Raw genomic sequence first — 26703 nt, forward strand, 5'->3', positions numbered from 1 at the left:
TTTTTAGAAATTTGACTAGGTTCCTCATATATTTGAAAAATCAGGCTATCAGAGAAAATTGCTATAAAAATGTGTGCTGTTATTTCATTGTCTATATCTTTTAGCAAAATGTAGTTTCCCTGTTTATCTCTTTAAATTTGGTTTATAGAAGCCTTTGCTTTATCTGGGATCATATTTGCAATCCCTGCCTTTTTAAAAAACCTCAACTGAAACACAATAAATTCAGTTCTAGCCTCTTATTTTAACTCTGTATGTGTCTTTCCATTTCAAGTGTCTTTCTTTTAACCAACATCTTGTTGGATTCTTGTTTCTAATTCATTTTGCTATATGCTTCCATTTCATGAGTAACTTTATCCCATTCCCATTCACAATTATGATTGTTTATTTCTCCCCATCCCAATTTTTTGTTTATTCTTTTTTTCTCTAATTTTATCCTATCCCTCCTCAAAAGTCTTTTGCTTCTGACCATTTCCTCCCTTAATCAGTCAACTTTTATCACCCCCATCCCGACTTTGGTTATCCTCTTCCCTTCCTTATTCCCTTTTGGGCAACACACACACACATTATTCCCTCTTTGAACTAATTATGATGAGAGTGAGGAGAGTGACAATTCAAATATTGTCCTCCCCATTTCCTCATCCTCTGCAAAAGCTCTTCCTTTTGTACCTCTTCTTTGTGAGATAATTTCCCCCTCTCTTACCCTTTTCATTTGATGCATCTTTTTTTCTCACCTTAATTTTTAGATCATCCCAATCTAACTTACTCACATTTATCCCTCCATTTATATAGAGTCCTTCTACCTATTCTAATAATGATAAAGATGATACATGTATCATCTTCACATATAGGAATGTAAACAGTTTGATCTTATTTAGTTGCTTATGAGTTCTCTTTCATATTACACTTTTTTGTTATTCTTTTAATTTTGTTTAATTGTGTCTATGTCTCATGAAGTCATTAGCTTCTACTTGCCCAATTTTAATTTCTAAAGAATTATTTTCTTCAATAAACTCTTTTTTCTTTTGACCAATTCTGCTTTTTAATAAGTTATTTTCTTCAGTGAGTTTTCATGCCTCCTTTATCATTTGGTCACTTCTATTTTTAAGATGCTATTTTCTTCAATATTTTAGTGCCTTTTTACCAAAATATTAATTATTTTTTTCAAAATTTTGTTGCATCACTCTCATTCTGCTCCCCCACCCCACAACTTTTTTTTTCTACCACTCTTATCTCCATCTTTAACTCTTCCAAGAATTCCTGTTGGATTTGTGTCCACTTTGTATTTTTTTTCTTTGAGGCTTTGGTTATAGCAGTTTTCACATTGTTGCCTTCTTCTAAGTTTGTATATTGAACTTCTCTGTCACCATAGTAGATTTTTATTTTCAGGTTCTTTTTTTGGTGTTTGCATTTGCCAATACCTCCAATCCATTTTTCTCATAGCTGTCAAATTGATATTTCTGCAGCACAGGTCTGATTAAGTCAGTCTCTTATTCAAAGAAGCTCTAGGGATAACTTTGGCTTATTGGATAATGTACAAATGCCTCTGACTTTTAAAGACCTTTCTCCAAAATACTTTTCCACGTTATGGCATGTTACTTTGTAAACTGTTGTTCTATTGTTTCAATTATTCTTCATGTTCAGTTCTTCATGATCCCATTTGGGATTTTCTTGGAATTGATACAGGTATGGTTTGCTATTTCCTTCTCCATCTCATTTTAAAGATAAGGAAACTAAGGCAAATAATATTGAGTGACTTGACCCAAGTAACATAGCTAATACGTATCTGAGGCTAGATTAGAACTCAGGAAGGTAAGTTTTCCTTGATCCAGGTTGAGCATTCTAACTGCAACACCCAGGTGCCCAATAAATACTGCACATTCCCACAAATTTGGCTTACTTGCTATTCTTGTGTATGACATTCTCCTCACTCCAGGAAGATTCTGTCTCCCATATCTATCTTACCTCCATTTTGTAGAATTCTTAGCTTCTTTCAAATTTCAATTCAAGTTTTACTTTCCACAGGAAGTCTATACAAATTCCCCTAAATGCTAGTGTTCTCCAAGAAATTGCTTTGTGAATATTTTAGATGTAATTATCTAGATATAAGCTATTCTTGACAAATAGGATATGTTTCATCAGAACCCTGTGCCAGAAAGTACTTGGCACATAATAAATCCTTAATAAATACTTGTTCAATGAATGACTTTTGGAATGAACTTACTTTCATAAAAGGGTAGAGTTACCCCTTGAAAATCCATGTAAAAATTGTGGGCCCTCTCTTTTGTACCATAGGAGAAGTCTGAACTTTTCTTTTTTAATTTACATTATTAAACAATAAAATACATAATAAAAAGTAATATTACATACATAATAGTACATGTGTCTTATACATGAATTATGAAAATTTTAAAGATATTTCTACATTTCTATCCTTTGTCATATGCCGGCTTTCATGTTCATTTAGGAAACTAACTTTTTACTTATTTTAATATTAAAAAAGAAATTATTTGGAATTAAAAGGTAACATATGTTGATATTCTATAATATTATGCATATAGTTTATACAGTTCTGTGTTTCTAAGCCTTTTTTGTGTCATCTGCTACCCTTTGTGTGTGTGTAACTTCTGTAAAACTCCTCCCAAATTCCCATTTAATTTCTTATGCTGACCTCTGAAATAGCAAAACTGCAATGGAAAAAGTTGTGATGTGGAAGGGATGCCTATATTCTGTTTCTTTTTTTGGATAATCCATCTTAGTGTGTTTTTTCCTTTAGTAAAATTTCAGTCACCTCCAGTGGTTTTCTGTTATTTCCAAGATCAAATATAAAATCTGTTTTGGTCTTCAAAGTCCTTTATAATTGGGCCTCCTACTTCCCATTCTTTAAAGTTTATTTACGCCTATCTGCTTACGTTTCAGAGACATGGCCACCCTGCTCTTCCTCACAGGAAATAGACTTCATTCACTTTTTCATGTGCTAGTGTCTCCCCTTTGCTGGATTCAATTTATCCTGCATATATCTTGTTTTTACTTAGAGAAAAGGGATAAAGGAAACACACATTTATTAAGTACTGACTGTGTTCCTGATGGACAGTGAGGTGGTACAGTAGATAGGTCTGAAGTCAGGAAGACACATTTTCCTGAGTTCAAATCCAGCCTAAGACACTTACTATCTATGTGATCCTGGGTAAGCCACTTATCCCTCTTTGCCTCAGCTTCCTTATCTGGAAAATGAGTCAGAGAAGTAATTGGTAACCACTCTAGTATCATTAGAATAAAGGGAACATTGAGGGGAATGGGGAAAATACAATGCTTTCAGTATGGAAACAGGGAGGGAAGTTGCCTGTGAAAACTGAATCAGATATCCGTAGACCTAGGTCTCAGTCTTGAATTCACTAATCTTCTCTGTGATATTATGTTGCACTGAGCCACTGGCACGATCTATATAGATGGATCTTGTAGCAGCTGCGATTTCCTGAGCTCAAGGCTATGCTTGTTTGCTATACCCCAAGAATGAATGTAGCAAAAATTCACTATAACAATTTTTAAAAGGTCAAATAAGATAAAAAAAAGAGATGATTTTTCCCATAAGAAATATCTGTCCCTTTGCAAATGAATATTGTCATTCTATTATCCTACCCAAAGGTTTATAATTATCCTAATTCCAGAAGTTTTGAATAATCTTTGAAAGTTATGCTTAAGCTTTCAGAAAACAGTGTATCTGGCGAATGTAATCAAATTGGATCTTACCTTGAAGCTGTCCTAGTGGGAGCGTTAGGTTATTTTCAGGGGGAATGTAGCGTAAGACTACAGTCAACTCTCCTTTGTATTGAAGGCCAACATCTGGTGCAAACTCAACCTGGTACAAGGGATACACAGAAAGAAAAGGAATTCAGTGTTTCTCAGTTACAGTTTTCAACTTATTATTTTATATTGGCTGATTTGGCTTGATTATTGACTATTCTTCTTGTGGTTATGAGTAGCATCTATTTTACATGAGTTAGACTTCCTTCCTTCCTTCCTTCCTTCCTTCCTTCCTTCCTTCCTTCCTTCCTTCCTTCCTTCCTTCCTTCCTTCCTTCCTTCCTTCCTTCCTTCCTTCCTTCCTTCCTTCCTTCCTTCCTTCCTTCCTTCCTCCTTTTTTTCCCTTTCTCCTTACCTTCCATTTTTGAATCAATACAATGAATCAGTTCCAAGACAAAAGAGCAGTCAGGGCTAGGCAATGGGGCTTATATGACTTGCCCAGGGCCAAACAGCTAGGAATTATCTGAGGTCTGATGTGAACTCAGGATTTCCCATCTCTGTTTCTGGCTCTCTATATTGTATTCCCTGAAGTAAATATTTGAATTACCTACAAATAGAAGTAAGGGAAGAGTCCTTTTTTGGCCTTTTCTTTAATAGTTACCTAGATTTTTTTAAAGCCCTTACCTTCCATCTTAGAATCAATACTGTGTGTTGATTCCAAGGCAGAAGAGTGGTTAAACCCTAGGCAATGGAGGTTGAATGACTTGCCCAGGGTCACACAGCTAGGAAGTGTCTGTGTCCAGATTTGAACCCAAGACCTTCTATCTCTAGGTCTAGCTCTCAATCCACTAAGATACCCAGCTGCTTCCAAGTTTCCTAGATTTGGACAGCCTTCCTAGGCTACACTTTTCTTTTTCCTTTCTAAGGCAAGATAAGCTAGAAGAGTTTCTAAACTAGAGGAAAAACCTTGACTAGGGTCATTAGCAGTACTTTGTGGAAAGAGAATAATAAGAAATTACCCACAGCCTGTCACCAAGGAAGATTTTTCCAAAGAGAAGCTTCCTGGTTTCACTCCTATGGATAGCTATATACTCATTAAGAAGAGGAAAAATTACTTTAAATGTTTTACCTATTCTTCACACAAGGGCAAAAATGGAAATGTATATGGCTCTTAAAATAACGGAGCTGAGATAGACTTTAAAGAATTTAATTCATACCTATGCTGGAATAAAAATCCTCAGACAGGTGCACTTCAGAACCACTAGTAACCGGATATAGTGCAGCAGCATGAGTAGGGGTAGAGCAATGGACTTGGAGTCAGAAAGACCTGAATTCAAATCCTGCCTCAGACATTTCCTAGCTGTATGACTTTGGGCAGGTCACCCAACCTGTCTTGGCCTCAATTTCCTTATCTGTCAGATACTGCCAACCTGGATAAGTTTCAAAGTCATATCTAGCAATGGATCATCTTTGATTCTGTTGCCTAAGAAAAGCTAAGCTCAGAGAGGCTAATTATGTTGATCACAGTAACTCATAAAACTTTTTATGAAGGTTATACGCTACATTCAAAGAATAGAATCTGTTGAAAAATACCCCCACCAATAAAATCACCTTTTCTGAAGTTGTGAGGTTTGGCAGGACTCTGCCACTATTAATAATATAGGTGTTGGGGTGTCAGACAATTTTCTATTAACACCTGGGTTAATGTACAATAGTACCATGCTTTGTCTGGGACTTTTAGGGCTATGTTAGAGCTCGACCCACATCAAGTCACCCTTTGTTATAGCAGAGATTAGTGGGAGGGGATATTGGGTTCAGGTCTGTTAGCTCATAGTCTGATGCATCAGGACCCTTTGGTCAAAGTATTCTCCACGCTGCCCCGACTGCTTCCATGGTCCAATTTGTACCCTATTTGACTTGCAAAGCAGCTCTCCTCCAGGGAGAGACATCAGAAGCCAAGCTCCACAGCACGGTAATGCAAAATACTTTCTTTCCTTGGATGAAGGTGCAGAGAAATATACCTGCTGTCTGAAAGGCATGAGGCCAAATTATGCTATGAACATACTTATGCTAAATTGAGATCTAGTGTAGTGATGGGAATAACAATACTAGCCAGCATAAATAACCATAATAGTAATAATCATAATCATAATAATAGCTCCCCACGATTTGCAAAGTGGTTTGCCATTACTATCTTCATTTTATGCCCATCACCATACATGGGGTGACAGGGACACATTTATGATAATAATATGTAGTTCTTTGTACCTTTTGCCCCTCTTTTCCCTCGCTCTGCTGCTGCCATTGAGCCAACTGAAAGGGCTACGTTGGACCAAGAAACATTTTCTGTTTTCTTTGTTTTGTGGGTTGCCATTAGCAAAATAAAGAAAGTGTTGCTCTCATTACCCACATTTTACACATGAAGAAATCGAGGCAGACAGAGGTTAAGAGTCCAATTATAGAGGAAGATAGGCTGAAATAACTTGAGGAAATGAGCACTGCAATGCTTTTCACAAGAGTAGAGATGATTTTTTCCCCTTTCTTTAGCCAAGTTAATAGTATTCTAAGTGTAGAGATGTAATAAAAGGAGACTTAAAAATAAAGTTTGCTATTGGTTGTCAACCAGTTGGTCTTTGGCTTTACAAGGGCACTGTCTGGGAACTCATGAAAGGCTCTCCCCTTCCACCACCCTGACCTGCCGAGATCACTTAAAAAATCTACCTAGGGTACATATGCTGGGACAGGAAGCCGGGCTACATGATCGTTATGCGTATGCGCTAGAGTGAAATGGAGGTGTTCCCTTTGCCTTTGGTCATCTTTCTTTCCCGCTCTGCCTCCTACCCTGGAGAGGCTCGTACAATCTATCGCTATAAAGACTCACTGCTGAGTGTCTCTCATTTAGACGGGCTAAGTCAGTGAGGCACTATGGCTTTCAGCATTCCAGCTTTCCAAAACCTGACTCATTAATTCTGATCCCTTGTTAGCAGAGGCCATGTTTCATCTCCCAACCTGGCTAATGCGTGCCCTCTCTCAGGGACTCCTCATGACTCAGAGTGCAAACAATGAGGGACCTGATGCTTTGGAATGACAAGGACTGAGGATGACACTGCTTTGGTGCGCTCATGCTATGGGATGAGACAGAGCCCAATTGAACCTCATACCTACTATATGTCTTGCCCCACCATTTCTGTTATCAGACTGTAACCAGACTGGTTCTCCTAGATAAGACACTCAGTCGTATCCTGCCATCATGGCAAATCTTGACACATCCTTGTGGACTCAGCAGTGTCCAAGCGTGTCAAATCTACAACTTCCTCTGCAGCTGTCACCATCTCCTCTAATCTTCTTAGAAGAAGAGTGGGAGGGCATGCAAATGAAAGAGACTGAATCAAATGCTGAGTTTTGCTGCCATGTAAGGGAGAACCATAAATATATCCTCTTAAAGAAAAAACGCCCTACAAGCACACACATATACATACATTCACCTTTGATTTCAAATAGCAATTTGTGGCCTCAGTAAAAGACCACGTTACATTTACTCAAGTGTTTGATACTTGACAATTAGTGCATCCATTTGTATTTGAAGGAAAATGGCATTTTATCTGTTTCTCGTACTGGATAGAGAAACTGGTAGGAATGATTTCAGATACTGATCACTGCTATTGTTTTCATGTAATTATTGAGCTTCCTTGTTGCCTTCAAAGCTCAATTGCATGTCCTGGTTTTACATTTTCATAAGCCATCTATTTAAAATATTAAACTATATACTATTTTCACGTTTGTTATATACAAGATGTCAATGAACTGGGACCTATTCATTTGAGCAAAACCGACATTTGAGACACTTCCCAATTTAGTGTCCATGATGCTTATGAAGTACCTGCAAAAGCAAAGTAAACCATTGTAAAGAATACTTTCTCTGGAGTCAGAGAGGATCTGGGTTCATATTCCACCTCCGTCTCTTACTATTTGTGTGACCTTGGACAAGTCTCAGCTTTTCTTGCCTCCCCCTCCCCAGTTTCCTAATTTATAAAATGAGAGGATTGGGTGACATGGCCTCTAATGTCCTTCTAGCTCTAAATCTATTTTTCCGTTATCTTAGGAATTTTGGTAGGTTGAATCACAGAGGTCACTGATAGGTCCATACTTAAAATCCTTACAGTTTGGTAGGACCTACCAGAGCTTGTATTCTTTTTGAGAATCCAGAGTTACTTCCATGCCAGGTTAAGGAAACAAAAAAAGATACTATCCACACCCACATTTCTATCAAAATCAATGATTAATTATAGTGTTATTGCAGTGCTAGACTCATTTGCTGTGATGGAAAGCCAGTCATGTTACTCTATTCTTGGCACTTTGACTCTTTGGGATTAATTTTATTCACTATCACTACTTAATTATTCCACTTAGTTGTTTTTTTTTTTTCAGGTTACAGATGTCCTTCACCCCTCACCAATGGAAAAATAACAACCCATAACTTTTTTTTTTTGGTTCTTATCTTACTAAGCAGCACATAATGCTATTGACCAACCCTCCTTTCTAAAGCTATTTGCTCCTCTTTTGGCTTCCGTGACATCATCCTTGCCTGGTTGTCCTCCTAACTTCCAGATCATTCATTTCCCATGTTGGATCCTTTTCCTGATCTTTAAATGTAGTCATTCCACAAGATGCTACCCTGGACTATCCTTCCTAATCCCCTACCCCTTCTTTCTAGGTTATCTCATCTATAAGCTTCAATTCTCACCTCTAGGTAGATGACTCCTAATTTATAGGAAAAACATAAGCATGTTAGATTAGATGGTTTCTAAGGTTCATTAGAGGTTCTAAGAGTCCAAAACCTAAATCTACAGCCCTAAACTCATCTCTCTTTTTTTGCTTAGATGTGTATTTTGGGCAAATGTTATTTCATAGCAAATATAGATAACTTAAACTGAAATGAGATGCTTTAGAAGGTTTATATCCCTAAAAATCTTTAAGTGGAGACTAGATGGCTATTTGCTGGGATTTTTATGTTAAGGATTTCTCCTGAGGTATGGGTTGGATAAAATCTCCAAGGTCCCCTCCAATTCTGATTATTCATGATTTTATAATTGTTGGTACATAAGAAACTCACTATCTTGCAAGTAGCCCATTTCTAATCACTAAGACAATTTTTTCTTATATGGATCGAAACTCTACTTCCCCATAAAATTTCCACATTAGTTCTAGTTATAGAGCAAGAACAATTTAAACATAATAAATTGTCCACATGATGATAGCCCTTCAATTTTTTAAAGATAGTTCCCATGCCCTAACCTCTATTTCTTCTCCAGGCCTGATCTCTCTAGTTTGGGGTCCCACCCCAATCTCTCTTATAACATGAGCCCTCATAATCCCTTTTGCCCTTTTCCATTTGGACCCCCTCTTAATGAGGTGCATTTTGTCCCAAGATGTCAATTTAGTTCATAATTCAACATTTAGTGCCTCATTGTATGACTACCCCAGTTAACCCTGCTTACCTTGGGCTGGAGCACAAACCACTCATCACTTGGATTTTCAAAGTTCCATGAATCAAAAGGAATCTCCACCTCTCCAAGGAAACTGTTTCTCCCAAATCGGTCATAATGCCAGACAGAAAGCTGAAGTGTTCTTGTTTCTAGCTGAGTGTGGCTAATGGTATACTAGAATATAACAGAAACAAATATACTCCTTAATGAAGGTCTTTATCGATTTTTAAAAACAGACTGGATTCAGTTCACAGATTCTTTTGTTGGACCATTTCCATCAACTATAGAAATACTGAACAGGAAAGAACTCATTATCTTGTCATCCTCCAACCACTAAAGGAAAAAGAAAAATCCGTATATTCTTTTTTGTGATGCTCCTGGTACAGGGAAATACACACACATATTTGTATGTATACACTATATGTGTATATACATATATATATATATGTGTAGATTTTAAAAAGTTAATTAATTGAAATTAGAATATATAGGAGGCAGAAAGTTTTTTTTAACTTTTTGTCATTTTATAATTTGGGGAAGTTTTGGTCTTTTTTTTCATTAGTCTGTGTTTAATTTTTTCTTTGAAAGATACTTTTAAAAGATTAACTTTAAAATAGAAATTTTCTATTTTGTAGTCCTTGTAAGAGCACAAGACTCTTTTTATTAACTGGAAGGAACTTTACAGATCATCTCTCCTAACTCACTCATTTTTTATAGACAGAGAAACCGAGATCCAGAAGCATTATGTGAAATACTCCATCCAGGTCCATTCATTGAGTTAATAATAGAGTCCAAATTCAAACATAGGCTCTCTATTGTTTAGTTTTGTAAAAACAGATTCTAAAGAACTATATAAAGTAATTATTAATAATTTTTTAAGATTTCAGCATGGATATTGATAGAGTACTGGTCTTGAAAGCAGAAGACTTGGATTTGAACTTAAATCCTTACTAGCTGTACAACCCTGGGCAAATCACTTAATTTGAGGGAGTCGAACTCAGTGGCCTCAAGGGTTCATCCTAATCTTCAATGTATAATCCTATAAAATCCAGAAAGCAGACTGTAGAGATATAATCCACCTTCAAGACTTCAGTCTTATAAGACAAACTCTTCTGAGACTTCTACTTTTTTTTTTTTAAGGACTCATTTACTCTCCAGGTTTTTGTCTTAGTTTTGTTATGGTTAAATAGGTCCATTGTTGGTTATGAATCATATTCTTCTTATTTTTTTTTTACATTTTGCAATTTCTACCACATTTACTCATTTATATGACCTTGTTCTTACTATCTCATAAGCTCTTTGGGATCATGAACTGTATCTTATTTATCTTAATGTTTATCTCCTAGAAAGATAGCAGTTTTTTCCAAGATGGGAATCTAGAATTCTTTTTATATAAAAGAAAGAGAGCTTATGCTTCTTTAACTAGGTAACTTCCTCCAGAACTTTCACATCCATGCATAAATCTTCATTTATTGCCTCCTTATCCTTTTAAATTTAGCTCTTATCAAATTTACCTCTACATTTAAATCTTGTGAAGAGTGAATGATCACTTTGTCCAAGTACCATAATCACTCTATAAAAGATGAGACCTCAAAGGTCAATGAGAAAACTATGACAAGGTCTAGAAAACTGTCTCAATTCCTTGACAAAGGATTCCTTGACATTAGGAAATCCAGGAACTCATTATGTTCCCAAGAATAAGAATTCTCAATGTAACAAAAATTTATTGGTTTCTCATTACTTAAAAATCCAATTGCAAAGTTAACAGTAGCAAAATCATGAGTAAAGGTGACTAATTTGAGATTTCCCCAAATCGTTAAAATTCCCTAGGTGACAGAAAACAAAGGTTTTTATAAACAAAGTCAGATGAATCAAAATGTACTATTTTGTCAGATAAAAAAGTTTTCTAACCAATAAAACTTTCAGCCATTTACAAATATTTGGGATTGTAAATTAACTCAGAAACTTGCCAAGGGTTATTAATTTTAAAAAGCTCTCACCTTTAAAATTTCATTAAATTCTGGATTGGTGCCTGTTCTGATTTTGGTCTTGCGTTTATTGTTTCGAGATTTATCAGGAAGAAGATATGACTTTACATAGCTGTAGATGATAAAAAACAAAATGAAACTGATGATTGGAAACAATAATTCTCTTTCTATTCCTACTGATCCTCCATTCAATAACGAAAGTGATTTTCTTAAAATGAAGGTTTGACTCTGTTACCCCCTTACTCAATAAATTTCAGTGTTTCCCTATTGCCTTCAGGATCAAACATGAAATCCTCTCTTTGGCTTTCAAAGTCTTTTATAACCTGGCTTCTCTTTTCCTTCCAGGCTTCTTATACTTTTGCTTCCTGTCACTTGTTATTTCATCCAGTGACATTGGTATTATTGCTATCCTTGCTGTTCCATGTACAAAGCATTCTTTCTCTAGGCTCCGGGGGTTTTTCTCCAGCTGTCATCCATCTCTGGAATGTTCTCCCTCCTCATTTCCACCTCCTGGCTTCCTGAAAGTCTCAACTAAAATCTCATTTTTCACAAGGAGGCTTTAGAACCCCTTTTAATTCTAGTGCCTTCCCTCTCTTATTTTCTATTCCTCTTATATACATCTTGTTTGTACATAATTGCTTGCTGTCTCTCCCCTGTTAAACACCTTGAGAGCAGGGACTGGCTCTTTTTGTATCCACAGTACTTAGCACACAGTAGGCACTTAAGAAACCCCTAAGAAATACTAAGAAGTGATTGAGATTGAAAATATATCTTACAAAATTATCATGAACTCATATAGACAAAAGAAAACTTAAGGGAGAGAATAGGGTGAGAAGCAAACAAGTCACAAAAGACATAGAATGCAGTTTGTATTAGACTTCAAAATGTTGGCTAGAGGTCATTGGTGGCCCTACAAACATTTCTTATGATTGTCATTATGTTCCCATACTCTTGTTCCATTATAAAGAAGAAAACACCCGAGTGATGTCTTGAAGAGAAACAGAATCCAAGATGTGAAAGTGAGAAGGGAGAAGACTTGACTCGCAGGGAACGATCTATCCTAAGCATGAATCAGGAAAGAGTTAATGTTTGGCTAGAGTTCTGAGTGCATGGTGGGAGCATATGAAATAAGTCTGGAAAAATAGGTTGGAACCAGATTAAAAAGGCCTTTTAATGTGAAACAGTAGAGTTCTGTCAAATGGATTATAATGGTACCCATTCCCAGAGGTTGTTGTGAAGATAAAATGAAATATTTGTTTAAAATACTTTGAAAACTTTTAAATGCCATTATTATTATTGTTATGGCTATACTTATGATTGTTATGACCACTATGTCAATTCCAGCTATTAAGCTAGCTAGTCATCGGAATCCAGATTGAGATGTCCAGTAGGCATTGACTATGTGGCACTTAAGCTGAGAAGAGGAATGAGAACTGGACATATAGATTTGGGAGTCATTCACACAGAGATAATTGAATCCACGGGAACTGGCCAAGCCACTGAGAGAATATATAGATTGGAGAGAAAAAAGAGAACCTAGAAGAAAAGCCTGGAGCATACCTATGTGTGGAGGAGTGGGCTGAAGCATGGATGATGATCTAGCAAATGGGAGCCATGGGGGAACAATGTTGCCAAAATGCAGGGAACAGAAAATATCCAGTATGAGGGAGATAGATATTCGTGGTGTCAAAATTTGCAGAGAAGTTAAGATGGTTAAGGGCTGAGAAGTGTTTATTTGATTTAGCAATAAGGAGAGCATTGGTAACCTCAGAAAAAGACACTTTCATTTGAGTGCTGAGGTTGGAATACTGATGGCAAGGAGCAGAATACTGAGTGGCAGGTGACACATCGAGGCACTAGGTATACGATGGCTTTTTTCTAGGAGTTTAGATGGGAAGGGAAGAAGAGATATAGGATGATGACTTGAGGGGATGGCAGAGGCAGCAACTAAAAATTGTTAAAGAATTGAGATCTAGGTATGTTTGTAGGCCCATAGATAAGAAGCCAGTTGATAAGAAAGACTAACCTTTAAAGATGGAGGCCATTGGTTGAAGGTACCAGTTCCTAAAGGAGACTGGAGAAGACAGAGTTAAGGGCACAAATAGAAGAGTTGGTCTTGAGAAGAAAAAGGATCATTCCTTTACCTCCAAAACTTCTCTTGAGACCTGAGCAAAGCAGGAGAGTATTGGAGATGAGACTGGGGAAATCTGAGATCTGGAACTAGGTTGTTGAGGTAGATCAAGTGGCCTCTGTTCTAAGAATTAGAAGGCATGGGGTGGTATTTGTAAATTAAGGGAAGCAGAGATGATTTTGAATAATTTCTTTAAGGACTGGAATAATCAATCAGGGTCGAATAAAATGAAGGATCCAGTTGAGATTAGATCTTTTCCTTTACCATGAAATACTCTTGACTTTCTGGTTCTAAATTATTCACTGAACCTGGGATCTGACACCTACTCTTTCCTCTGGCATGTCCTGGTCTACAACTATATTCCATGACTCATTCTTGAGGTCCTGATGATCTCACAACTGACCTAGGCTTTGGTTCTTTGGTGAGCAAGCAGCCCGGTAATTTTTCTTTTGACATTCTCCAGGACGAAAATGAAGACTTTTTTTTAAGTCTCTTAGAGCATGTGGAAGTGTAGTGTCCAGGTTTCACAGAACTGACCCTATTTATAGGTACTGGTAACCTACAAGACTATGTCCCCAAAATACTCTATGTTATGACATCAATGTAACCAAGGAAGCATCAGCAGCAGGTATTTAGAAAGATAACAGAAGAATAGGGTGATATATAACTATAGAATTTAATTTGAAAAGACAAGCATACTCAAATTTCTCCTCTCACAAAATAAGTTATTTGAAATAGACAAAAGAACATGCTGTCTGCTTACGCATCTGTTCTCTGCTTCTTTTCATCTGCTATGGCTAGATTTCTGCAATTCTTTACAAAAATGTGGAGCCCGCCAGTTTTGTAGCAGTAGCTGATGTGCAGAAGGATTTCGCCGCTGACCTTCACGTTGCCATAGTCCCCTGTTTCACTATAAACACTCATCATGCTGTTAAGACTGGTCTGGAATAAACAAGATAAAAAGAGAAGTCCAGTGGTGCTCTAATGATTTCTTGCAGAAACAATTTTTCCCTCCTTAATTCAATTATAATGCCTTTTCATTTCAGTGTGCAGAGCAGCCCACAGTAATGGGCAAAAGAGTAGAATTGGTTGTTTGTTTTGCCAGTGTTATTTCATATCAAAGAAGGAAAAAATATATAGTCCCATCAGTGTGAGGCAATAAGTTTAATCACTGTGGGGAGAATAATTCACTTTGGGGTTTAGGGGTTGGCTGGGGGATGCCATTCAACCCTTCCACCAACATTCATATTCTCTGGACAACCAGGAGAAGGGCACATTCCCAACTGAGTAGCCTACTTTCTTCTTGTGAGTGCTCTCAGCATCAAGGAGCTGAATGCTGTCCCTTTAGTAGATATGGGAGGCTAGGTCAACAAAAAGGGGGTCTGAGCATCCTTATGCATACTCCATTGGTTTCTCTATCCATCCATAGAGACCAAACAATGAACTGCAGCAACCTTTAGAAGGACGGATTCAGAAAATAGCCAGTCATATTACACAACTGTAAACGATTTTTCAGCCCAGCAGTCATGTGGCCAATGGTTCCTCTAAGGCTGTGATTTCAAACTTTTTCAGCCCACAGATTGTTTCAGAAAGACCAAAGAAAGTTTGGACCCTATGCCCCGAATCACTGCCCAAAAGTAAAAAATTATAATTAAAACCCTCTCAAATAATCTTTCTCTATGCATCCTTCCTCCCTAGTGCCCTAGTTCAACCAAAATTAACAGGATAAATGATACATTTTTTGCCAAGATATTAATGAGGCAAATATTGAACTTTTGAAAATGTAATTAAATGTTTAGTTCCTGCCATAAACTGACAAAATATCATAATATAATCCCAGAATCATTTAAAGCCCAGAATCATTTCTATCTTGATGGCAAGTGGAGTGAGTACTAGACATGGGAAAGAGAAAGACAATTTTGAATCTTATCAGCCTTCTGACAGAGGGCAAACCACTCAACCAACCCTTCCTAGTCTTAGTTTCCTCATCTATCAAATAAGCATAATAATGGCACACACTAAGATTGTTGTGATAATCAAATGCAACAATATATTTAAAGCATTTTTAAAGTGCTTTAAGTGCTATAAAATATTAGATATTTATTACTGGAGGACTTTCATGGACTGCCAAGTCATGCTTTGAGGGCTGCTGCTCTAAAGGGTAAAGGTTGATACTCTCTATAATTAGTTTAAGCTTTCTGCTCTCATAAGTATCTGCAAAAGGTCTACTTCTCCAGTTTGGCAGCAGGGGTTTGATCAAGGAAAACTCAGGAATAACAAAGGGAGCCTGTCTCCTCTTCGCAATCACATTCAGATGCCTAGAAGAAGGGTAGGCTTTATTTGAAAGATATTATAATTCCATAATGATTTAGGAACATGTCAGTCTGGATAAAAGAAGAAGAACCCATAATGGGTTCAGAGATTAAGAATGAATAAGGTTCACGAAGGCCATTTTGCACAATCACTTAACAGATTAAGAAACTGAGGCCAAGTGAAGCTTAGATGGCTTTTACAGAGTTCTAGAACTACTTAATTGTAGTGCAAAGAGTAGATCCCAGATCTTCTAACTTCTAGTGTTTGTCCCACTATGCTATGCTCTCACTTGGGTTAACAACATAGAATCATAGAAACTCTGATTTGAAAACAACCTCAGAGACCCTCTAGTCCAACAAATGTCTGAAGCAAGAATCCCCTCTAAAATCTCCATGAGTACTGAGTAGTTTTTCTGAAACATTGTAGAGATGGCATATTTGGTACCTTCTGAGGCAGTCTATTCCAACTCTGTAGTTGTTAGCACCCTCTCAGTCATATCCCTAGAAAGAACCTTACCAATTCTGAAGGACTCCAAGGAAATAACTAAATTTAGGACACCATACAAGACTTGGCTATATGATGGCATGACATTCTTTTTCTCCTCTAGGCCAAATGGATAATACTCAAGCCTCTTTTGATATTGGTTAATTAAAATAATTTCTCTGAATTATTTGTCTATTGCCTGGTACATCTGTATTTAGCTATCTGATGCAAATTCTCCTTGGACATACGGTGATCACTTTAAGATTTGTATTTATTAAAAACCCAAACCCAAACCCTCTAGTTAGCTTTGTTAACAAAAAGAAAAATGCTCAAAGGACAGCTACAAACTCTGCATCCCTCACCCCTCAAACTATCCTATAAATGGGTTAGAAATAAGATGGAGAAGGAAGAAAGAAGTAAAAGCTAGAGGACTCACAGTATCAGAATCGACATCAGGAACATTTAAGTAGGTCCATTTCTTATCAGAGCCTGTTTGAGAGTTCTTTCAAGGGTTTGTGCAAAAGTCAAGAAAAAGAAGCATTAGAACAATAAAGATATAGGAGAGCAAAGAAAAGCCTTAAGGAAGCACATGCTGGATACCTTTACTGAGCAACTACTGGACTATGGACCTCTTCAGTGGATGAATTATTAAATGTTTGATGCTAATTTCTCTCCTATGGTGAGGGAGAGAATTATCAGCACTTCCTGATAGCTGAAGTATATCTGCTCAATAAAGGTCTTCTGGAGGAAATGTAAGTGTGCTGTTTTAAGCAAGGCAGGCATTACACAGTAGATAAAACACGAAATCACAAAACAAATACAATGGGAAGGCTGATTACATTATGAAAGAAATCAATATGAGCCTTTATTAAATAGCGAATTGTCCCGTTTCCATTTAACATATGACAAATGAGCAATTTTCAAATGACTTAGGAAATAAAAAGGCACACCTGTTTCCAAATACAGGTCAACACTGCAAAAAAGGTTATTTTAATATTCTAACATTTTAAGATGCAATTCTCCAAAAGCCTAACAACTGTGTAGACATGGCTAACTGTGCTAGTGACGATTAATAATGGTTAAATATTTAAGAAAATTAAATGTTTTGTCAACACTTAATACCTTTCTTCTTCTGACAAGGATAACCAGTGGAGACAGTCATGTGGCTTTTATAGATAATGCACTCATCACTGAGATAGGATGGGGTGGGGCTGTGGGTACAAATATTACAACTGCAAAGCACTTGTTAAGTGAATAATGAATGAATAATCTTTGCAAGTTAGCCATAGAGCTAAAGAAGTGCAAACCGATCTTCTTGTATTATGTATGAAATGTGGGAAGAAATGACCCTCTTATTTCTAGACTCACATATTTTAATGAAATACTCTCATTCAAAATTGATAAAGGCAAAATGTACTCAATGCACATTCCAGTGCTAATGTTCCCTGTGCTGGCTCTATCAAAGGTAGAGATGATCAGAACCCACTTCACTTTTCAAAGCACTTATCCATTTTCTTACTGGTAAGGCAGGAAGGGTTCTAGTCAGACTATCAGGGACTTTAAATATGAAATTGAGGAATTTGTACCTTATCCAAGGGAAACAGGAAGTCAATGAAACTTCTTGAACAGGGAAGTGATGTAGTCAGACCTGTGCTTATCAATTTTCTAGCTGTATGAAGGATGGATTAGAGAGGAAAGAGACTTTCCCTTCAACTCTATGATTGAAATGTGGTCTTTTATAGAAAATCATTTGCAAAGGCCTCCCCCATCTTCTCATCCTATCCAGAATATTCTCAATAGGTAGGTCGTTCTCATAGAGATTTTATAGAGGTGAAAAAGAAGGCATGTTGCAACTGAATAGGAGAGAGATGGCGAGTGCTTCGCAGAAGTTAAGAGAAAGTGGATGGAATATCACAGAAAAAAGAATTAACTTCAACAAATTTAAAAAATTTTTAAAAAGTTGAAATTGATTCTATTCTCACATAGAAAAAGTGGTACTAAAATGGAAGGCATGACAGAATTATCTGTCTGTGTACAGTCAAATCAATGGAATGCATAGATGAAAAATTAAAACCAAGATGAAATTTGAAAAAAAAAGGATAAAGATGAGAATACATTATATGCAATTATAAGAAGTTCAATCCAACCTCCTTTTAAAAAGCAATTAGAAATATGTGAAATTGATTAAGGTAGTAATAACTCTAGTTATAATTTTTCCTTTCTTTTTAAAAAAAAAAACCCTTACTTTTCATTTTAGAATCAATATTGTATATTAGTTCCAAGGTAGAAAAGCAATAAGGGCTAGAGAATTAGGGTAAAGTTACTTGCCTAGGGTCAGATGACTAGGAAGTACCAGGAGTCAAATTTGAACCCAGGACCTTCATTTCTAGTCCTGGCTCTCTAGCCACTGAATCATCTAACTGTCTCCTAGTTGTTATTTTTTTTAAAAGTTTAATGAAGGTAAAGCATTCATCAGAGCAAAGAAGCTTAAGTGTATCCCAGATCACCTCGGTAAACCAATACTTGCTCTCTTTGCCACTTGAAAAGACCAAGGCATCCAGCCATGGGCAATATTGGTTCTAAAAAGGAGTTCTTTGCAGAAGAAAAACATATGCTTTGTCATTTGCTTAAATGGGTATATGATTTGGGGATTCGGTTCTAGAAGATTGCTCTTTTTCAAAAATGAATAATATGGAAATAGGTTTTGAGTAACAATACATGTATAACTCAGTGGAATTGCTTGTCAGCTCTGGGAGGGAGAATAGAAGAGGGGAGAGAAACAACAGATATCATATAATCATGGAAAAATATTCTAAAAAATGAATAAATTTTAAAAAGCAGTTCTGAGTTTAGGGCCAATGAACTTTTACATAGACAGACGATAGATGATCATGTTTCAACCTAATTGGTTTCTCTTGTAATTCTAAGTATTTTATTTTGTGCATTTAACAAAACATTCTGAGAAGAGGCTATAGGCTTCACCAGATTGCCAAAGTAGAACATGCACACAAAAAAGGTTAAGAATTTCTGATTTAGAGTAAAATATCATTTTCAAACTATTATGGTTGAAAAAGATAGATTATGAGCAAGACTGTCCACATATGGTAAAAGCATTGCAGGGGAAAATGAGCCTGCAAAATGTTTGGAGCAGATCCAATACAGGAACTTTATCTTAGGAGCGGTGGTGATCTACAGGTATAGGTTTACAGACATGGTCAGTGTGTTGACTAATTGTTTAACTGCATTTCTTATTAAAAGGGAGAGTTGGGGGAGGATGAATCATTGGGAAATGACACAATGTGATTTTTCAAAAAAAGATTATCAAGAAAATATTTTAAAAGAAAAAAAAAGAGTTCTTAAAACAATTCCAAGCTACTCCTTAAAAACAAAGACAAAAACAAATCTCTTTTTTAAACCCTGTTATTCTCCTTGAGATGTTTTGAATAGCAAACATGGAATACCTTTATCTCCAAAGAATTAAAATTGCAGATAAACTGAATCACCAGGGTAGACAGTCAGTAAATATTTATGAAGCATCCAGAAGGGCAGCTTGGTGACTCCCTGGATAGAGGACCCAGGCCTGGAGTCAGGAAGCCTCCAGTTCAATTCAGGCTTCAGACACTTCCTAGCTGCTGTGTAACCCTGGGCAAGTCACATAACCCTGTTTGTTTCAGGTTCCACATTTATAAAATGAGCTGAAAACGAAATGGCAAACTATTCCAGTCTTTTTGTCAAGAAAACACCAAACTGGGACAGCAAAATGACTCAACAGCTCTCTAACAGGATTCTAAACTCCTCAAGGGCAGAGATTTTCTTATCTTTGTGTCTTTTTTAGTGTTTAGCACAGTGCTTTGTATTTGTTTTTTCTTGCGTAATTCTTATGCTCTTCTTATGAAGGAATCATTCTTTTTTCAAGTTTGCATTCATCAAACATTTATTAAAGTTACCACCACAAGATCAAGACATCAGTTTTAGAAGAGAATATAGTAAAAATCTGATCTTTTTATTTTTGCTAGCTCAGTCTTCTAACGCTCCAAGATTTGCCATTTCCCAAAAACGGGGGACAGAAAATAAATGTCATTGTAGAGGACATACAGAAATTTTGGATTAGTCTTTACTATTACTATTGTTGGTTTTTACTAGATTTCTGCATCTTAATGATATAGCAATTATGGTACATTTTTTTTGCCCTAAATCTTGTTATATTCATTGGATTAATGAATCAAATCATCCATAACCATTTTGTAAGACCCTACTATGCATCAGGTATTGTATTGGGTGCTTGGAATAGGAAGACAAACATTTAACAATCCTCACCCTTTCAGAGCTTACTTTCTGTCTAGAAGATGTCCAGTTTGAAATATCTAAATACAACATAATTTGGCAGAGGGAGGGGGAGACACCAGCAGCTGGTGGAGATCAGGCTGCGCTCTGAATGAAACTAGGGATTGTAAAAAGCAGCAGTGGTCATTAAAGATGGAAGGAACTTTGAGAGTATATAGGTCAACCGTGTTATTTTACAGTTCACAGAGATTAAGTGAATTGCTTTTTAGGAAACATCTATCTTGTATCTCTTGTCACTAATTTTTAAAGTTTGGTGGCCCCGATAAATGTTTCTCTTTGAACCATCTCTCTTTAAAAACTCCAGAATAGATGGTTTCTAACTAATATCTTAAAATTTCTCTTTAGTCTTCCTTAAAAAAAAAATACCTATGATATCTGATGGCCTTTTAAAGCTTTCTTCTTTTTACTGGATTTCTTCCTGTATTCTGTAGAAATAGCATTGTGGGAAATTTTATTTTCCTCTCAAATACCTAACGATATATGATATATGACAGATGTTCACCTTTCATTACCTGATCAATTTTATTCTGCTCAGTTGGAAGTTCTGGCCTGAAGGATTTTGGGGACAGCCCAGTATAATGTTCTTGATTGTTGTTGTTCAGTTGTGTCCTACTCTTTGTGAAAGAGGTTTGGGGTTTCCTGGGCAAAGATACTACAGTAGTTTTCCATTTCCTTTTCCAGCTCATTTTATAGATGAAGAAACTGAGGCAAAGAGGGTTGTGACTTGTCCAGGGTTACACAGCTAGAAAATGTCTGAGGCTGGATTCAAGTTTTCTTGACTTTAAGCCTGGCACTCAATGTACTATACCACCTAGCTGCCCCACAGGTTTCCTACAGAAATCAAAATGCTGAGTCCTCCTGGGACAAATATCTTTTGTTCTTCATTGGACATCCTCACCATCACATATTTTTCCTCATTTGCTTTGGAAATGAACAAAAAAAAAGAGAAAGAAAAGACTGCCACTCTCAGTAGATGCTTAGTAGATAGCTTACAGTTGATAATCCACTTGCTAAGCTGTTGACATTTGGAGAGAATCGAGAGGACATTAAATCATCAATATCTTCTTCAGTTTCATCCAAGAAGTCCTAGTAAAAAGAGAAGAGAGTCAGTAGCCAGAAGTTTACACTATTTTACTTTAGATTTCATTCATCCACTGACTCAATCCACTTAAAAAAATCTCTTTCCCTAAGAAAGAAAAGTACCTCTTTCCATAAAAGGCTGCTCCAATTTAAGTAATTCCTCCATTTCTCCCTTCCACTAAAAAGATCCCCAAGGGTGAAAGAGTAAAAGTAAGGAGAGAAGATTTAGCTTAATCCCTAATTTTTAGGCAGAGAACTAGTCTTACTTTTTTATTCCATCCCTACTAGCAAATATTTTAATAAACGTATGGTGAATTGATACATGGGATAATTCATTCAGAATTCCATGAGTTCTAAAAGTAGATCTGAGCTACCAGACCATTTAACACTTTCAAAGCACCATGAAGTACAAGTTATACAGAAAAATAACTTGAAGGCAAACGTTCCAAGTCCTCCATTCCAAATCGCTATGGTATGACTCCATTTGGGAAAAGGTAATTCCCAGACAAGGGAAGAATACGGAGAATCTCACATATGAGTGCTTATTTAATTTGGGGTGCTATTATGGACGACTTCCAAGTTCATTCATCTTGAATGAAGTACCCTCCCTAATTTTTACCTGGAAACCAAGTGTGAGAGCTTTAAATAGGCAGTTTCCCTATTTCCTTTTAGCCAGTTCTATCTTTTACCAGTATCACTCTATGAAGGTAGTGTAAACATCTCTCCAAATGTCCTAGTGGGCTTCCTAAAACCAAGGAAGGGACAACACTTTGTATATCTGGGTCCCCTTCCTTTCTAAGATTGATGTATAGGATGGAACTGATTTTTGTATTTCTCAGATGTTAAAAGAATGGAAGCCAGAGAGATGTGACAGATACACTACAGAGCCACTCTGAATAAAGGGATGACCTCAGATATCCTGACTGACTTGTATTAGAACCTGGAGTGGAATAGCCCAAAACAGGTCACAGATTTAGGGTCCTTGGCGGTCATCTGGGCTAATACTTCCATTGTATAGACAAGGAAGCAGAAAGTAAGCCCCAAAGAGGGACAAGCTGACCTGAGCTAATCTACAGGCTTGCTTCTTGCCCTTCAACTCCATAATGCTTTTTGTTGCTGACTCAACAGCTCCATGAAGGGTTGTTAATATACACAAGGATGTGATTTACCTTTTACTCTCAACTCTACAGGATACAAATCTTCAAAAAACTATTTGTAGGTAGTGCAAACATCTTTCTTTCTGATGTGATCTGCTTCATTTCTGACTTACCAAATCCTTGTCTAAAGCACCCGGCACAGATTTGCTTCGAATGCTGACAGTATCCTCCACTTCTGAAAATGACTCGCTCAGGTCTAACTCAGACCGACTCCTGTCTGTAGAAACAGAAAGAAAGGCAAAGCTTTTAGTAAGACATATTATTTCCAAAGATTTGAAGAAGAATGTACTCTCCTTCCAAATCATGAAAACAAAAGTCAAAATAAGTCATTTCTTACTATTTGCATTAAAGTACTTCAGCTAATAATTTTGGGATATCCCTTTGGGTTGACTCTATTAGAAATGTTCGATGGTGGCTCAGTGGATGGAGAGCCAGGCCTAGAAATGGGAGGTCCTTGATTCAAATCCAACCTCAGACACTTCCCAGCTGTGTGACCCTGGGCAAGTCACTTAATCCCCAATGCTTAGCCCTTACCACCCTTCTGCCTTGGATCCAAAATACATTATTGATTCTAAGATGGAAGATAGGCGTTAAAAAAATGCTCTGATGCCTTCAACTCTCTTCATTTCTCAATGATTAAAATAGCCTGGGCAGGAGTATCCAGGTAGAATATAAGATAGAGTGCCAGGCCTGGAGTCGGAAGTATTTGGGATCAAATCTGGCTTCAGATGCTTCCAGGGTCACACAAACTCTGAGCAAGGCACTTAGCCCCAGTTACCGAGCCCTTGTCACTCTTCTGTCTTAGAACTGATACTGAGACAGAAAGTAAGAGGTAAAAAAATGCCACGGAGATACAAACGTCAGCTTTGAGGCGTTCAGCAGGGATAACTACGATTCTCAAGGCTCTTTCTTTAAAAACCTCTCATGGGTGGGAAAAATGACTGTATTCAACAACTATTTATAAAGTGCCTCATGAGGTAGAAAAGCATTGTACTAGGCACCGGTGCAGGGTCTAATGTATCTTTTTGCATTTTGACAGAAAAGGCAAATGCTAAATGTCTACATTAACACTTCACACAAAAGGTAACTACTGCAGAGGACACAGAGAATGTTCTCTTTTTCTCCTTCCAGATTCAATTTCTTTAAAGAATGAAAATCTAGGATAAATTTGTCTAATTCTGTTAATTTCATCAGTGGATTCTGTCTCCTTCAGTTTAAGAAGGCGGTCACCAATATGCAGGTCTGAAATGAACTTCCTATAAACTTAACTGGCCGTGTCTACACGACCCCACACGTGTGTTTTGTTTTGAAATGGTATGACACAAAGAACTGGAAACTGAAAGGATGTCCATCAGTTGGGGAATGGATGAACAAGGTGTGGTGTATGTGTGTAATGGAATAAATACTATTGTGCCATAAGAAGTGACCAGCAAGATGATCCCCCAAAGACCTGGAATGACTTCTGTGAAATGATACAAAGTTGAAATGAGCAGAACCATGAGGTTATTATATACAGTAACAAGAAAAATTTAGAAGGATCAACTCTGAATGACTGATCAACCAAATATTATTAACAAGGCAAGGATTGAGGACAACTCCAAGGGACTCATGATGAAAAAAGGGTATCTATTACCATAGAATGGACACATGGAGTCCAATACAAATTGGAGTGTAACCATTCTTTATTTCCTCCATGACGTTTTTGTTTAGGGTAAGCAATATAGGTTTTCTTTCACAGCATGATGAACATGGAAATGGGTATTATAAGATAACGTATGTTCAGCCTATCCCATATTACCTACCTTTTGGGGGGAGGGGAAAGGGCTGAGGAGGGAGAGAGACAACATGGATATGGCAAAATATCAGAAAACAAATATTAAGAAATTGTATTGACATTAAATCTGGGAAAAAAATATAAGTCCCAAAAAAGAAAAGAAAAGGTATGACACTCTCATGTCCTCTGTACTACTGTTTGCTATTTCCTATTTTGTTTATTGCTCTTCCCAGGCTTTACTATATGGCTTCATGGAATAGAAATTATATTATAATGGGAATTATAATCCAAAGGGACGATGATAGACTCCTCTGACTTGTAGGGAAAGGTTTAGGACATTCCAGAAGGGAGGACCAAAGCGTTAATTGTGAAGTTCAGAGGAGTTGCAGGTTTGGAGGGCTGCCATGATACAAAGGCATTTGGGGAAAGTGAGGTGCCCACACCCTTAGAGGCATCTGCTTCTTCAGTTTCTTTAGCCCCTACCTTCCATCTTAGAATTGATACGGAGGCAGAAAAGCCATAAGGGTTAGGCAATTGGGTTTAAGTGATTTGCCCGGGGTTACATAGTGAGGAAGTATCTGAGTCCAGATTAAACCCAGGACCTCCTGTCTCTAGGCTTGGCTCTCAACCTCCTGAGCCACCCAGCACCCACATACAGGCATCTTCTAATGCCAATTTAGAAACTAGAGTATGGGTAGTGTATAGGTTTAGATCCAGCAGGAGTGGAAACGAATTATGATGAGTATGGATAGAATAGGTTGAAGCTACTGACTGTCATCGTCCCTGGATATCAGGGAGGACAGCAAAGGTTTAACTTCCTTTTCATTTTCCCCAAGAGTCCCTGACTAGAAAGTATTTACATAATATCTCTTTTTCAATAAGCTGTTTCTAATTCTTGTTTGTCTTATATAAACCACAATTGGTCTTATGTGATCTGTGACTCATGCCAATTAATTAATTATGCATAGAGAGATTAAAATAGAGTAACTGGAAACAAAGGAAACTAAAAAGTAAAAAGTGATGTGAAAAAATAGCTAGGTTTCATTCTGACTTTGGTGGGGGGTAGGTGGCTCAGTACAATAATTGTGGAAGACTCTTAAGGCTTTGATTTTTTATTAAGAACTTTTATAAATTCCTACATGGCAGAGGCATTTGGGGCATGTGACGGAAGACTATTTACTGCAAAGTGATGCAGGTGCTGAAATTTGGAAAGGTGAGGTTTAGAGGAAAGAGTTTCTATTTTTTTATTTTTATTTTTAATTAGCCATCTTACTGCCACTGGAACATTAGGCAGCTGAAGAATCCCTAAAGGATGCAGGAATTAGTGTCCACTTTAATTTAGGGCAACCAATTTGAAGTATGAGATAGCCTCCCTACCAATGTGCCTTTTAAAAAATTAGAAGATAAAGTTAATTTGTTTTTCTATAAAACTTCCTTAAAAATAGCTATTTGCCTAAAGCACGGAATTAATTTATTTATTCATTTAGCAAGCGTTATTGAGCACTAAAACATGCTAGACACTGAGAGAGACAGAGATCCATAAGATGTAAGTCTTTCCCTTGAGGATTCTGACTACTGTGTGTATGAGAGATAAAATGAATATATAAATATAATAGTAAAAAACATTATAAGTATATATGTTAATACAGTGTTACAAAGCTGATGAGGAAGAGATTACCAGCTCTTTTTGGCTGAAAGGATCAGCGATGAAGTGATACTTCTAGACCTAACGGATTTCTGACTAACACCTCAAAAAACAAAACAAAACAAAAACACCTCCTTAAGCTTCCCACAGATTCCTGTATGGGATTTTGCACTTATGTGGTGAAGGCATTCTTATCTAATCAATCATAAAATGGTTGCTGGGTAGACTTAGAAAAGCATCCATGAATTGTAATGAGGCTCATACATACCAAATTCATTCCTTTCCCTTACCTATTCTAGCTTCAAAAAGCTGGGAGTTGGGAGTATAATTTGTCTCTGTCTTCTCTTCCTATTTGCAATAAACTTAATATGTAAAGTCATACAGGAGCTATATATTACTATATGAAAAATGCTCAAAATCATTATTGATTAGAGAAATGCAAATAAAATGACTCTGAAATTATCATCTCATACCCAACAAATTGGTAAAATGATAAAAGGGCAAAATGACAAATGTTGGAGGGGATGGGAAAAACAGGAATGCTAAAAACTGTTGGTGGAAT

General features: G+C 36.9%; 1 protein-coding gene across 5 annotated transcripts in view; it reads right to left on the minus strand.

Moving 5' to 3' along the window:
• The window catches only part of SYTL5 (synaptotagmin like 5), a 301635-nt gene that overhangs the window by 15947 nt on the left and 258985 nt on the right, over nt 1–26703 (minus strand). For 4 of the 5 annotated variants that reach the window (XM_056826259.1, XM_056826257.1, XM_001379061.4 and 1 more), the window contains 7 exons: nt 22836–22939; nt 21479–21571; nt 16578–16643; nt 14109–14287; nt 11227–11326; nt 9239–9400; nt 3748–3856 (listed from right to left, as the gene is read on the minus strand). In XM_056826259.1, the coding sequence (XP_056682237.1) occupies nt 3748–3856; nt 9239–9400; nt 11227–11326; nt 14109–14287; nt 16578–16643; nt 21479–21571; nt 22836–22939 (813 nt within the window). The remainder of the gene's footprint in view (nt 1–3747; nt 3857–9238; nt 9401–11226; nt 11327–14108; nt 14288–16577; nt 16644–21478; nt 21572–22835; nt 22940–26703) is intronic. The other variant, XM_007493347.3, reaches the window with a different exon arrangement.

Source organism: Monodelphis domestica, chromosome 4 (genome assembly GCF_027887165.1).
Source record: "Monodelphis domestica isolate mMonDom1 chromosome 4, mMonDom1.pri, whole genome shotgun sequence".
In the NCBI taxonomy this organism is placed as follows: domain Eukaryota; kingdom Metazoa; phylum Chordata; class Mammalia; order Didelphimorphia; family Didelphidae; genus Monodelphis; species Monodelphis domestica.